General features: G+C 51.0%; 6 protein-coding genes across 6 annotated transcripts; 4 read left to right on the top strand and 2 right to left on the bottom strand.

Annotated features, from left to right (window-relative positions):
• The first annotated feature begins 6 nt into the window (after positions 1-6).
• GGS22DRAFT_166134 (uncharacterized protein) lies at positions 7-2325 on the top strand. Its single transcript, XM_047961797.1, has one exon. It carries the CDS (start codon positions 430-432, stop codon positions 1924-1926), a length of 1497 nt encoding a protein of 498 aa, XP_047817639.1. The 5' UTR covers positions 7-429; the 3' UTR covers positions 1927-2325.
• GGS22DRAFT_166136 (uncharacterized protein) lies at positions 2313-4354 on the bottom strand. The gene is made up of 2 exons (XM_047961798.1): positions 3965-4354; positions 2313-3850 (listed from the first exon to the last, which is right to left on the bottom strand). The coding sequence occupies exons 1-2, from the start codon at positions 4054-4056 to the stop codon at positions 2641-2643; spliced, it is 1302 nt and encodes a 433-aa protein (XP_047817640.1). The 5' UTR covers positions 4057-4354; the 3' UTR covers positions 2313-2640.
• A 316-nt stretch (positions 4355-4670) lies between these two features.
• GGS22DRAFT_166137 (DUF1687-domain-containing protein) lies at positions 4671-5513 on the top strand. The gene is made up of 3 exons (XM_047961799.1): positions 4671-4846; positions 4913-5242; positions 5299-5513. Exons 1-3 carry the CDS (start codon positions 4835-4837, stop codon positions 5389-5391), a joined length of 435 nt encoding a protein of 144 aa, XP_047817641.1. The 5' UTR covers positions 4671-4834; the 3' UTR covers positions 5392-5513.
• An 872-nt stretch (positions 5514-6385) lies between these two features.
• On the top strand, positions 6386-7547 carry GGS22DRAFT_26254 (uncharacterized protein). The gene has a single exon (XM_047966630.1). The coding sequence runs from the start codon at positions 6685-6687 to the stop codon at positions 7462-7464; it is 780 nt and encodes a 259-aa protein (XP_047817642.1). The 5' UTR covers positions 6386-6684; the 3' UTR covers positions 7465-7547.
• GGS22DRAFT_26259 (uncharacterized protein) lies at positions 7547-9054 on the top strand. Its single transcript, XM_047966631.1, has one exon. It carries the CDS (start codon positions 7630-7632, stop codon positions 8863-8865), a length of 1236 nt encoding a protein of 411 aa, XP_047817643.1. The 5' UTR covers positions 7547-7629; the 3' UTR covers positions 8866-9054.
• Positions 9055-11356: 2302 nt separating this feature from the next.
• On the bottom strand, positions 11357-12254 carry GGS22DRAFT_166141 (NADH dehydrogenase, alpha subcomplex, subunit 2). The gene is made up of 4 exons (XM_047961800.1): positions 12085-12254; positions 11904-12010; positions 11809-11841; positions 11357-11736 (listed from the first exon to the last, which is right to left on the bottom strand). The coding sequence occupies exons 1-4, from the start codon at positions 12168-12170 to the stop codon at positions 11672-11674; spliced, it is 291 nt and encodes a 96-aa protein (XP_047817644.1). The 5' UTR covers positions 12171-12254; the 3' UTR covers positions 11357-11671.
• Positions 12255-12338: the final 84 nt, after the last annotated feature.

A 12338-nucleotide genomic window follows, 5' to 3' on the forward strand; every position in this document is an offset into this window, starting at 1 on the left:
TTATCTAATACTTTTTTTTCTTGAAACAATATTTCATTTTTTCCATCAGGTGTTCACCTCTGTCTCTATACCATCATTTTTACGCCGGTGTGTCCGGTTGTCGTAATATTGTTCCGTTATCTTCTTGGCCTAAACCACTATCAGACCATCCACCTATTAGACGTATCGCTACAGCATTACAGTACTTCGTAGCCTAACAAACAACACCTAATCCTTCTATCGCTCCAATAGTTTCGATATCGTCTAATCCACTACCACATGCGATTCCGCACAGCCGTTGCTACGCTACCGTATCGGATATTCTGGCTTTAGAGATTACGAAGTAAACAAACCCCGCCAACCAGTAACAACAGCAACATCATATCTACCTAGTATCTACCAATAGTTACAAAAACAAGAGGACCAAAAGCCAACGGGTAAAAGGCAACGATGGCAACGGCAATGCCAGCTCGACCACCATCTCCCTCACCCTCTCAAGTCCCTCTCCCCGCCTCTCCAACATATTCCTACGCTTCCACCGCCAACCCTCTATCATCGTATAACCTACCACTTCCCCCTCCACCACGCCCCGTCCACGCCGTCCTCACCAAATCCGACCTCGAGCAATCACAACAAGCGTACTCCGACCTCCTCGCCACCGCCAAATCCTACCGAATCGCACTATCGACCCTCTCAACCGCAGCATCCGCCTTCGGCTCCGCCCTCGAGTCCTGCGCGCGTCTAAAAGAATCCCGAGCCGACGCCCTCGGGCCCCCCGGGGGCGCCAGCCTCACGAACAGCTTCACAGCCAAGAACACATGCACCGCAGACCTGCTCCTCAGCGCGAGCGGGGTGCACCACCTCGTAGCGAACCACCAGCAGATCCTCTCCGAAACCGTGTACCGCTCGTTCGAAGTACCGTTGCTCCACGAGCTAGACCGATGGCGACGAGCGATCGAAGACGAAGACGAGACGTATAAGCGGGAAGCAGCGACGCGGTCGCGGGAGATCAGGCGACTGGAGAAGGAAGGGCTGAAGCTGCATAGGCAGAGCCGACGCCGCGACGTCGCCAAGTTCCGCGAGCACCTCGTCGCGCTGACCGGCAAACTCGACGGGCTAACCGCGCTCCACGCCGATCACGCGCGCAGCTTGCTCCGCGACTCCCAAGAGACCAGTGCGCGGATCCTAGACGCGAGTTGCTCGCTCGTGCGCGCCGAGGTAGATATATTCGAAGGGCTAGCGAGGAAAGGGTGGACAGGCGGCGGCCTAGACGATCTCCTAGAAAAGGGGCAGGACCTATTCGCGAGCGAGGACGACGTGCCCGCCGCGGTGGTAGTGCCCGGGGCAGGCGGTGTAGGGGGCGCGGGAGACGGCGGGGCGAAGCTGTTTAGTATACTGCCTCCCAAGAGCATCCTCGCCAACGACTCGACATCGGACTCCGTGCTCACGGCGCCGAGCCACGGCCGCGCGGACAGTTTGCTCGTCGATTCCGACGACGTGCAGTACCAGAGCCTGACGGGGGCCGTGGACCAGAAGGATCGCGGGAGGGACGCGGATTCTCAGAGTTTATTCTCCGAATCGAATGTTAGTCAGAACCGCGGCGTGCGTCCGTTTAGTCCGCAGCCCATACGGAGGCGCGGGATGGATGTCGTGATGGATCCTGAGTCCCTGCTCGTTGGCGAAGAAGGACTTAGGACGGATGACGATAATGACGACGATGATGATTCGTACGATGCTGCTACGGTTAGGGGCGTGCGGGATACGTCGGCCCAGCGAACGGGGCTGGGTGGGTTGAGGATAGGTGCGGATGAGAATGATATCGAGGAGCCTGAGTCCCCGTGGAAAGACGAGGGGTTGAGGCGGAAACAGGAAAGTACGAGTAGCAGTGATAGCGGCAAGGAGCCGCCGTTACCGCCGAGTGCTAAGGATGAGGTGGATAATAGATAGATAGTTGGAGCTTGGTTGTGAAGCGAGTATACTTAGTTAACCTATCTCGGTACCTACTACTATTGGTACTGGTACAGGACACAGGACACAGGGGAGAGGAAAGCCGGTCACATTAAGGATGATACATGGGAAACCGGATCGGTGTAAGTTGGTGGTCATGATTGATGGCGTGAACGTATTTGTGGAAGTATCGATTAGCCCAGTAATTGTTACGCTAGACGAACGATGGATGAACAGAGAACAAACATGTCAACAGCACTTCCAGTTTCATAACTCGCTTCTTTAGTCCCGTGGTATACACGCTTATATGTGGCATGTGGGCATGGCATTAGAGGTAACCGAATTACAGGATGGGAAGATAGTACAAATCATTAAGCGATCAGGAATTTTATATACAACCATCATAAAGTAGACTTATTAATCGATTATGGCACGCATATTACGCAAGAGCTTAGGTAATTGCCTAAGCTCCCGTTGCACGCCCAGTTTGCCTATAGTAATCGTAACACCAAGTATAGCATCACCCCCTATACTTTATTATCTTGAACCAACAAGCCCTTGGGTACGCATTCGCATTTCATTAACTGTTGTCTTTTGCCGTATCCCTCAACTCCAGAATGCATAATTGCGAGACTGCCTCGCCTTCTCGTTACCATCCCCTTATAACGTCATATACAAAGCCTAAGTCGGAGCCGACGTTGTGGGCAAGGTACCCTAGTCGTCCTTATCGCCACTTACGAGCTCGCGGCCGAAGAGGCTGAACCATAGGTCGAGGTAGAACATCAACTTCCAGTACAGGCTGGCTCTGTTGAAGTCGAATTCCCCGACCTCGTTTCGTGGCACTTCGTTACCGATCATAGAACCACCGAACCATCCTATCAACGGGATCCAAGCAAGCAGCCACTGCTGAAAAGTGGGTTGAGGAGCAAGGGCCTGCTCGGCCGGCAAGAGCTTAACTCGCCGAGCCTCGGGGATCCGTCGGCAAAAGGTGCCGTCTTGCTGCTCCGGGTTCTGGGTATGTTCTAGAGCCGCTCCCGTTACAGTCACTGTAGATGCGGTGGCCGTATCCAACGTCTGGGTCGAACTTTGCGATCCTGTAGGGGACTCGTGTTGCTTCATAGTGCGTTCCAGTGCCGGAGCCGGAGCAGGTTTAGGGAATCCTGCGGCCTTCTCTACGCGATGTTGCGATGACCGTCTCGGCACACCTCTCGATCTAAACGGATCGATCATACCACTGTCGCCCACTGCGTCCAATACGGCTGCGTCCTCCTTAGGGGGCAAGCCGTGATATGGTTCAGCGTAGACCAGGTAGCCGAATATCTTCTGTGGAGAGGCATATAACGCAGTCTCTGCAGCCTCTGCCGACTCAAATGTGATTTTCACCCAGTGCTCTCCACCAGCAACTCTGCTAACCTTAGATCGCTCAAGGTTTGTTAATGGTTGTCGCCTTGTTAAGGCGGGATCTCGTAGATCTGACTTGTATCGCCGCGATTCTATCGGAGGCTCTCTAGAGTAGTCTTCACAGATCCTCCCTGCTAGTTGTTCGTAGTGGTTGATGGCTGCATATTGTTGCGACGTTGATGAGTAGCCTCTTAAGATGACTTCAGTAGGTTCCTTTCGATAAGTTGATACCGGCGCAGTGGAAGCAGAATCTTCTTGCGCCTGCGAAGTAGCCTGGCCGATGAAACCAGACTTTCGCTGTGCGGAAGAGGTGGTTGTATTTGTCGTCGTCGCAGTCGTAGCGGTAGCTTGTTTCTTGAAGTAACTGGTGAAGACTTTGTCGGCACTTTGCATAGTAGCATCTTCGCGTTTTGGAGGCGCGCTGCCTGTCCGCGACCTTGATCTCCTAGTCGATTTGCCGAAAGAACCCGATTCTGTCACCTCTCGTGCGCGCGTACGTGGGAGGTTTCGCTGGCGATCGCCACTATCGTTGCTCATGGTGGTAAGTGAAGTTGTTCGAGTGATAGTTTTATTATGGGTAGTCTTCCTATTGGAGGATGATGGGGAACCTGGGGGATCCGGAGAATCTGTTACATACTCGGGCCATACCATGGCATAAGGCCGCTGGACACCGTCGTCGCCGGTGTAGAGTTCCTCGTCCGGAACATTATGCAGGATCAATGGCCTCATTGTCCTCGTCCTTCGGTCGATCCGTTCGTTGTTTAATGAATGTGATTACGGAGAATTAATCAAACAATGATCTAAACGGATGCACAAGATACTAAGGCAAACGAAAGCGCCTTAGTTAATGCACCTAAGTATGTATCCAGGTTTAGATAGTGGATGGAAGTGTTCGGGTGGTTGCGAGAATTCGGTTGAAATGATTGGAAAGATTTTGAATTTTGACAGCAACGTTGAGAAAGACGTTACCAGAAAAAATATGCGTACAGTAGCTGCAACGCGACTTCTAGGTCCGCTATGTAAACTGTGCCCGTACCTACCCCAGCAACGGCGCCAGTCCGGCCAGTGCGTATTAAATGTACCTGTATTTAGGTTGTGCACGGTCCATTTTTGGGGATAAGAACGTGGCGTGCTGGCCTAATATTGAAGGCATCCAGGTCTGCAGGTACCTCGACAGGTACAATATGTATGTACCTTTTTTAATACCGTTAAAGTATCAAAGTACAGTACAACAGTACAACGGTACATAGCCATGCCCTCTTGGGAATAGAAGATTTTGTTCCTGAGCTGCATGTGGCTGATCAACCGATCGGCACCGACGTCACCTCATTTTCGTAGTAAGAACTCATTGCCCGCAGCTTCCAACATCGCCCCGAGACCCGAAACGCAAATTCGACATCATTTGAAAGCCGGCTCCGATTTCTACTGGTTTGCCGCTTCCGTATCGCCAGTTAGTCCATATCGTGAATCTATCAATCCAGTCACGTCCAGTCAGAATACAGCAACAATGTTCCGTTTTGTAAGTTTTGAGCTCTGAGTCAGCGATTGCTGCCGTAAAACGTATTGAATTCTTATACATGAATAGCACAAACCCCTTGACATCGTCACCCTCTTCCACAAGGCACAATCACCAGCTTCAACTCAGGTAGCAAAGCTTTTAAAGGAGGCATCCGCCAGTGGAACAGCAGCAGCCAATGCCTCAGACTCAGCTCCAAGCGACCAGACACAGTCCAAGCGTTTGAGCCGAGTGTTTGAGCTAGACATCACGGAAACTCCTCCTACAGCCGACCAGCTCGAGACTATCCTAGACTATGTAAGCAAGGATCAAATATCCAAGGTCATCCAGGGTGCTACGACGAAAAAGGATGCTTTAGAGAGATTCAGACGGAATGCTTCCACCTTCTCGTCACCATTAGTATGTCTTCTTTTCCTCTTTTCATATGTGGTTATAACAGACTGACATGAGAATAGGTTGTTGACTGGCATCATGGAAGAGCCGTTATCGCTAGCTCAAATTCCAAGATTCTCGAGATGTTGGAGCAAGCACAAGCAGATAAGGAATAATGCCAAATCATGTACACATAGGGACCAGATTGATTTCTCATCAACATTAGTCAGGCGAAACATCCATGGATGGACTCATAGTTAAATAGATCCCACTCTGTAATAAAGAAATAATATCCACTCAAGTTTATTACGGTATATCTCTTTAATATCACTGTGTGAATCACGTCCTTTGCTATTTATTACCCTAGGTACTTTTTGTATAAGTGTATTCTTGTCAGGTATGTGCCAGTTAGTCGGAATCAACGCGTCTATTCCAATCTTCCCATTAATAAGAGCCCCTTTATTAAATAGCGGCCTAAGTACGTAGATACAAACCTTAAATTCCCATATTTATCCACTGGTAGATATATTTCTTGATGAGATGATAGAAATGTGCCATTGATCAATGATATGTCCGCCTCCGCCGGCAAGTTCAGGTGGAAGACGGAAGGTAATTGCTCCAGTCCAGGCAGGTACCCAATATCGTAACCAATAAGATCTAGTTGGACCAGTGTCCGTTACTGATTGCAATACACACTATACGTATTCAGGTATATTTAGTATTGAGTCACTGTCTATTAGACGAGATTGCCGTGTTTTCAGGGGTTTTTGTCGCGTTATAGCGACTGTCTGCAGGCGCGTCCGCTTTGTGGCCGCTACTCGGCGCACTATTGGATCACTCATCTGGTTGTCGTGCACTCCCTGAGCAACTACTTGGTACTATCTCGACCCTGACCTTCCCACACAACAGCACTCACTTAATCACCCACTCACTCAAATGTGTAGGTATTATCTTCTACTTAACCTCAACACGAAATCCTTTTCCTTTTCTTTCTTTCTCACAACTTTTTCCCATTTTCGTTTCCTCACCTTCCCTTCATATCCTCCCACCACCCACGCCCACACACAATCTTCTAAAAACCATCTCCTTCTATAAAATCTCCATCACCCACTCGCATCAACGCAAGTTAAAATACGTAACGTATAAATCCAATTTCGCCTTGAAAACAGACGCTAAGTAAGTAATTTTCCAACCGCATTTCGCACCCTACTACTACTAGCAACCCACTCTTAGTAGTAGGACGCTGAATTCCTTCCTTTCATTCATCCACCCTTTCTTCCATTATCTTTTTCCTCATTCACGTCTAACATACCCGCACAATCTTAGACTCGTGCAAGCCAACCCAACTACACGTAAATAGTAGAAGCTACTCTACTATTTTTCGTCCTCACGCTCGCATTAGCTCTTTGCGCCTCGTGATATCACTCAAGTTCCCATTGCATTTTCCTTGTTCACATTTCCCTTCACACATGGCACCTGGATACCTTTATCAGAACTTCACGCTCCAGGACGCGATTGACGCTGCCGGTCCGGCACCCACGCCCGCCATGTTCGGCTACGAGCACGCCTGCTATGGTGAACCGTCCCCAGAATTCTTCCAGAACATTAATCCTGCCACTGCCCACGCATTCTTCTCGACTAACAATGGTGAAACCCAATTTCGCCATGTTGAGAATCCCCTTGCCTTTCGCCAGATGGGTTATTGGGACGCCCGAGGCATCCAGAGCTACGCAGACCAGCTTCGTAGCAAGTTCTTTGACCGTTGCATGTACATTCAACCATTGTCATGTTATCAAGATATGTACATCTATTTTGATGCACACGACATATACCACCTCGGTGCTCAGAACCTCTGGAACGTGATCCATCACATGCACTATGAGAACCAGGTCTACGCCTTTGAGCAGGGCGACAAGACCATTCCCTGGATCGACGCCACCATTCAGCAGGCACTCTACAATCCTAGCAACCAGGAGAAGCTTCGAAGCTGGAGCTCTGACAGCGGCAATGACATCTTGTCGGTCTTCAGCCACGGCGAACTAGGACCGGTCCACGATCTTGCACCGAACTATCACGACACCATCCGCTCATTGATGATGAATCACTGGATGACCTTAAGTCGTGGCCATCCGGTCGCGCCTCAGTACCAGATTAACAGTAAGTACATCCCACCCACTTCCAATTGCCTATCCATCACATCTGCTAACCCATTAATAGTGGTGGCGCTACCTTCTGCAGGAGGTTCTTAGAGAGTACCTCCTTCGCGTAGCACCGTCGAAGCACTGCCGTCGCAGAGCACCGTTCAACCACCTCCCCAGAGTAACGCCACTAACCTTCAAGGCAGAGTTGTGAGAGGTATCGTCATTGCAGATGGTACATCGCAGCCAGTACCTCAGCAGCAACATCACCAGTCGATGCCTGAACCAACTCAACCAACTGAATCGACAGAAGAGAATATTGTTCGAACCGAACTCACAGTTCCTCACGATCAGAATCTACAAGAAGGAGTCGCCAGTGCTCCCGCATTCGGTGTTCCTGGCAGTGCCCACCCGGGTAACATCTATGACGGTCACAAACACGCCGTGGACGCCAAGCTTACTGAGTCGGGTGATCCTGTGATGGGCGAGCAGAATAGTTCAAGCACGATCCGCGGACAAGAGCCTCCGATTGTGGTTCAAGGAACCGGCGCCTCATCGCCGACCACTGGTTCCCAACAGACAGCATCCGGACAGCACATGGAGCAGAACCAAACACCGGCGGCAACAGGCCCAGAGCCTGTCCACTACAACCAGGGCACCTCATCGATCGCGGCACCAGAGCCGGTGCCATTCTACATGCAGCCGAACGTCGGCGCATATCTACCACAGCCTCTTAGAATGGGGCACCCATACTGGCAGCAATCCGCAAACCCGTGGAACTATCAGAACAATGGATACGGCCAATCGCGACAGTACCCCATGCTTCCATACTGGAACCAACTCCAGGCGAAGGGCGCATCCGAGCCCCAAATTCAGCAGAACTCCAGGAACTACACGCAACCCGCGATATCCTGGCAGTCCATCGGCGAGGACCCACTCCACGGCCCGACAAAGGTGTTCCGCAAGGCGGATTCGGATAAGAAGAACACCTCGCCTAACGAGTACAAGCCGAGTGTAGATATGCCCCTAGCGTTCAGCCGCACCAGCAGCAACGGCTGGTCACGACGCTCATCGGAAGAGTCGACGGCTCGACGACCGTCGTTCACGAGTAACACACCGAGCGAGTTCGAGCCGCGGTACACGAGCCATCAGTTCAGCGCGATCCCGCGCCCGCAGTACTCCCCACCGCACGCATACGACCCCGGCCAGTTCCAGGTGCGAACTGAGAGCATCGCTAGGCCCGCTAGATACCGGACCTACGTCAACACACTCCCGGACAGGCCGTGCGTCAACGCGCCTCAGTACAACAGTCCTACCCCTAGGGAGGAGCATTATGACCCGTGTCCTTGTGCGAGATGTGTCGAGCGCGACTGCTCCATCTACATAGATGGGTTCCCGGGGTTTGTGCATGAGGATGCTAGAGATAGGGTATTCGACTATTTTACGATGAGCGTTGGACCCGCGATTCGTACATGGGTCGTTAAGGGATCCCGTGGCATGATCATCCTGTAAGTTATCTCTCACCTAGACCATTCCCCTTTGGTATTATTATATGCTGATAGCTAACCAATTATCCTTCGCAGATTTGGCTGTCCGGAGCATGCACTAGAAGCCGTTCGCGGCCGCCATGTCATCCCAGGTGTCACATCGAAGCCCCTACGTGTTAGGTTCCGTGTAGGTTCTCAGTATTTCAAGCCTCTCTACTTGAAGAACACTGAATGGGACCACAATGAGAGACCGCGGTACAGCAATGGCCCAACCCATCCACTATACCCTCAAGCGTCTTCGACGGCCGCAGGTCTAGCTACGTTAGGCGTAAGAATTGACCCGGCAGGTCACCGTTCCCATAGTTATGCCCCGGGTCAGTACCCAACGTGGGTGGGCCAGCCAATGCCGTCAGGCTGGGGTCAACAAGATCCCATGGGTACTCCGCCAGGAATGCCTCCCTTAGACTTCGTACCTGAGATCTCTTCGGCGGAGGAGAAGGGCGAGTCTAGCAATCAGGGCGCCCAGGCTAACAAGGGCAAGGGAAAAGAAGAGTCGATAAGTGCATCTCGCCATTCGAGTGCGTACTTCACGCCCCCTGAGCGAATGACGCCGAGTGCAGGAGACATAGTTCCGACGCAACCCACTACTGGAAGTGTTCAAGGAGGTGGCAATGGTGAAGGTCAGAATGACGAGGCGCATGACTATGGCACTGTCATCGTGCGCCGAGGAAGAAGAGACACACGTCTTTCTCAGATCTGGACCGGCGAGCCCCCTAAGACCCCAGAATCTCAGAAAGCTCACGAGAGTATTGCAGAGGTGACTCCCAAAGTCAAGCTAGACAAGGGAAAGGGCAAAGCAACAGAGATTGATGACGATTCCGACCAAGAACAATTATCGTCAGCCCTTCGACCCTTGCCATCAGTCACGTCCTCTCGCTCGCGTGGATCGTCGTCACGAGTTGCAGCAATGACACCCAGTCCACCTCTGTCAGTCCATTCACCAAAGACACCGACTATCTTACATCCGGCAGTGACTGCAGACTGGCTTAACGAAGTGAATCTTGTTCTTGAGAAACTAGGATTGCCCCATCTCAACAATTATGATGTCATCTTAGTTCTCCGTGGCCGTCGAACAACAGATAACCTGCTATTCCAACGAGGTTTCCACGTTCGCGGTGATGAAGAACAACGAAGATCTTTCATGCAGCAGCTTCGTTGTGCTTTACGTGGTATACCGAACACTATCATTGATTTCAAGCTGCGCGCCGAGACGCCCCATCCGATCTCTGAAGTCCGTCGTCACAGAGAGCGCCAGGGAGAAGAGGACACGACGGAGCTAAGCCCGACTCCTGCCCCGCGCAGGACCCGGAGCCTGAACCCTGCAGCACCTGCATTCACGTGGGAGGCGAAAAGCGACGCCGACGTGGACTCCTCTGATCACGAAGACAAGGGCGGTATGCGAGCTGTTACCATGACTGAGGCCACCGTCCCTCAGAACCGAAAGAAGCCTCGCCATGGAAAGACGAATAGCCAGATTGAACTTGGTAAAGCCAATGCGAAGCTCACGGGTATGACAGCTATGTCCCACAGCGGTACCGGCAGTGGCCAGACCCAAGGTCAAGGCCACGGCAAGCAGTCGGATGGAGGTAGAGGCAACAGAGGATTTGTGAGTCGAGCTGGAAGACGGGGACGCACTTATAGGAACCAGCATTTCAAGAATAACTCAGGCGCTTCGTCTACTGGTGGTGCATCTAGCACTACGGCTGCTAACGCAATGCGAGCACTGTCGCCGATTGCGCAGGCGGGTAGACCGGCTAGTGGACAGATGGGTGAGAAGGTCGCAGAGAAGAGTAGTGAACAGCTTGCAAAGCAGCCCAACGGACAGAAGAACGAGCAGACCGGCGGACAGGCAGGACAGGCAGGACAGTCGGCGACGGCTGGAACCATTCTCACAGACAACGACTGGCCCTCTCTAGGCCCTACGGCGGTCCCAACCCGCGAACACCAGCCAGCATCGGCTACTTGGCCAAATGACCCACGCTCCCTTGTGCACCGAAACGCACGCACGGCATCCTCCCAAGTCGAACAGTCCGGCTCACCCCATACTCCACCTCAATCGTCATCTGGTGTCCGATCAACGGGCAAGTTCCCACCTCGACAAGGCGGCGGTCGCAAAGACCAGTCCAACAAGGACAACAAGGACAGCAAGGATAACAAGGGTGGTAAGAAGGGTTGATCTCGCACACGGGACACCGTATAACAGACCCGAACGCCGCATATGATCGGCGAAACTGAATTCGGATCACGATTTCTTCTGAAGAGAGCATACGGTATAACGGCTATGCTCTAGTTATGGTTTCGTTCCCTTCATTGCACTTTCGATTTCGACGATGAGAACTTGTCACTTCATCAACCACAAGTTCGGACAAATCGGGGAAGCACTCACATATTTGCTTTTTCTATCCGTTCTTTACTATACGGATTTCTCCAAGAAGGGATTACCTGATATTGCTGTTCACGGATGCTGGTTCCTAAGAGCTGTTTGCTTGTTGATTTTAATGTTTAATAAAATTTTAAAAACCAAACCCCCGGTCTTACGTGATCCTATGCTATAAGATGAAATTAGCATTAAAATATCTAGATTTTATGATATCTGAATCGTGGTATAGGTAATAAATAGGAACGAGACAAAGAGACAAGGGATCAATGATTATGGTAGCATGTTAGGTGCTTGGTGCGTAATATTCACAAGGTCGGATCTCATTATAATAACATAGCATGACAGTATCGTCTACTGCTGACTTCCCATAACTCCGGCTATAGGTAGATATTCATGCGGCTTCGTCGCTTTTTACTAATTGCGTGACAGCTTCCTCGATTTCCTTGTCCGAGAGCCCTGTTTTATAACCACATGTTAGCATTGAATTGCCCAAAAACCCATATTGTACTTTTGGAATGCCTTGTATACCTTCTAATGACTTTGCCTTTTCCTTTCCGAACTCTGCCAGCCGTACTTCGTCAGTATTTTCGATCGTATAGCATTATCACTAGTAGAAGACGGACCGTATCTCGCATAGACCTTGGGTAATGTGCCAAACGCTTCTCGCATTAGGATAGGTGTGTAGGGGTTGTTCTTCTTCATAGTAGGATATGACCGTGTCAGGAATGTCCTAGAGGTAGAAAGGCAAACAGTCAGCTTCAATCTTTGGTATAATGGTATGAGACTATTCGAATTCGCGCTCACCTTATCGCAGCACTACCCTCTCCCGTGTGGCAGAATGCGAAGCGAACCTCCTTCAGGGCCTTAGTGAAAGCGTACTTGCCCGACATCTTCGAGATTGGCACCTTGCGATCGAAAATGGCAGGTTGGGTTAGGGTATTCGAGGGTTTGTCGCAATCAATGATTTAGAGAGCTTGGAGCTTTGGAGCGTTGATGCCGATAAATTGACGTCGGACGTGCATAAGATTTCTCTCCAATGAAGAAGTATGCATTAACAA

Source organism: Annulohypoxylon maeteangense (assembly GCF_022496945.1).
Source record: "Annulohypoxylon maeteangense strain CBS 123835 unplaced genomic scaffold GGS22scaffold_11, whole genome shotgun sequence".
NCBI lineage: Eukaryota > Fungi > Ascomycota > Sordariomycetes > Xylariales > Hypoxylaceae > Annulohypoxylon > Annulohypoxylon maeteangense.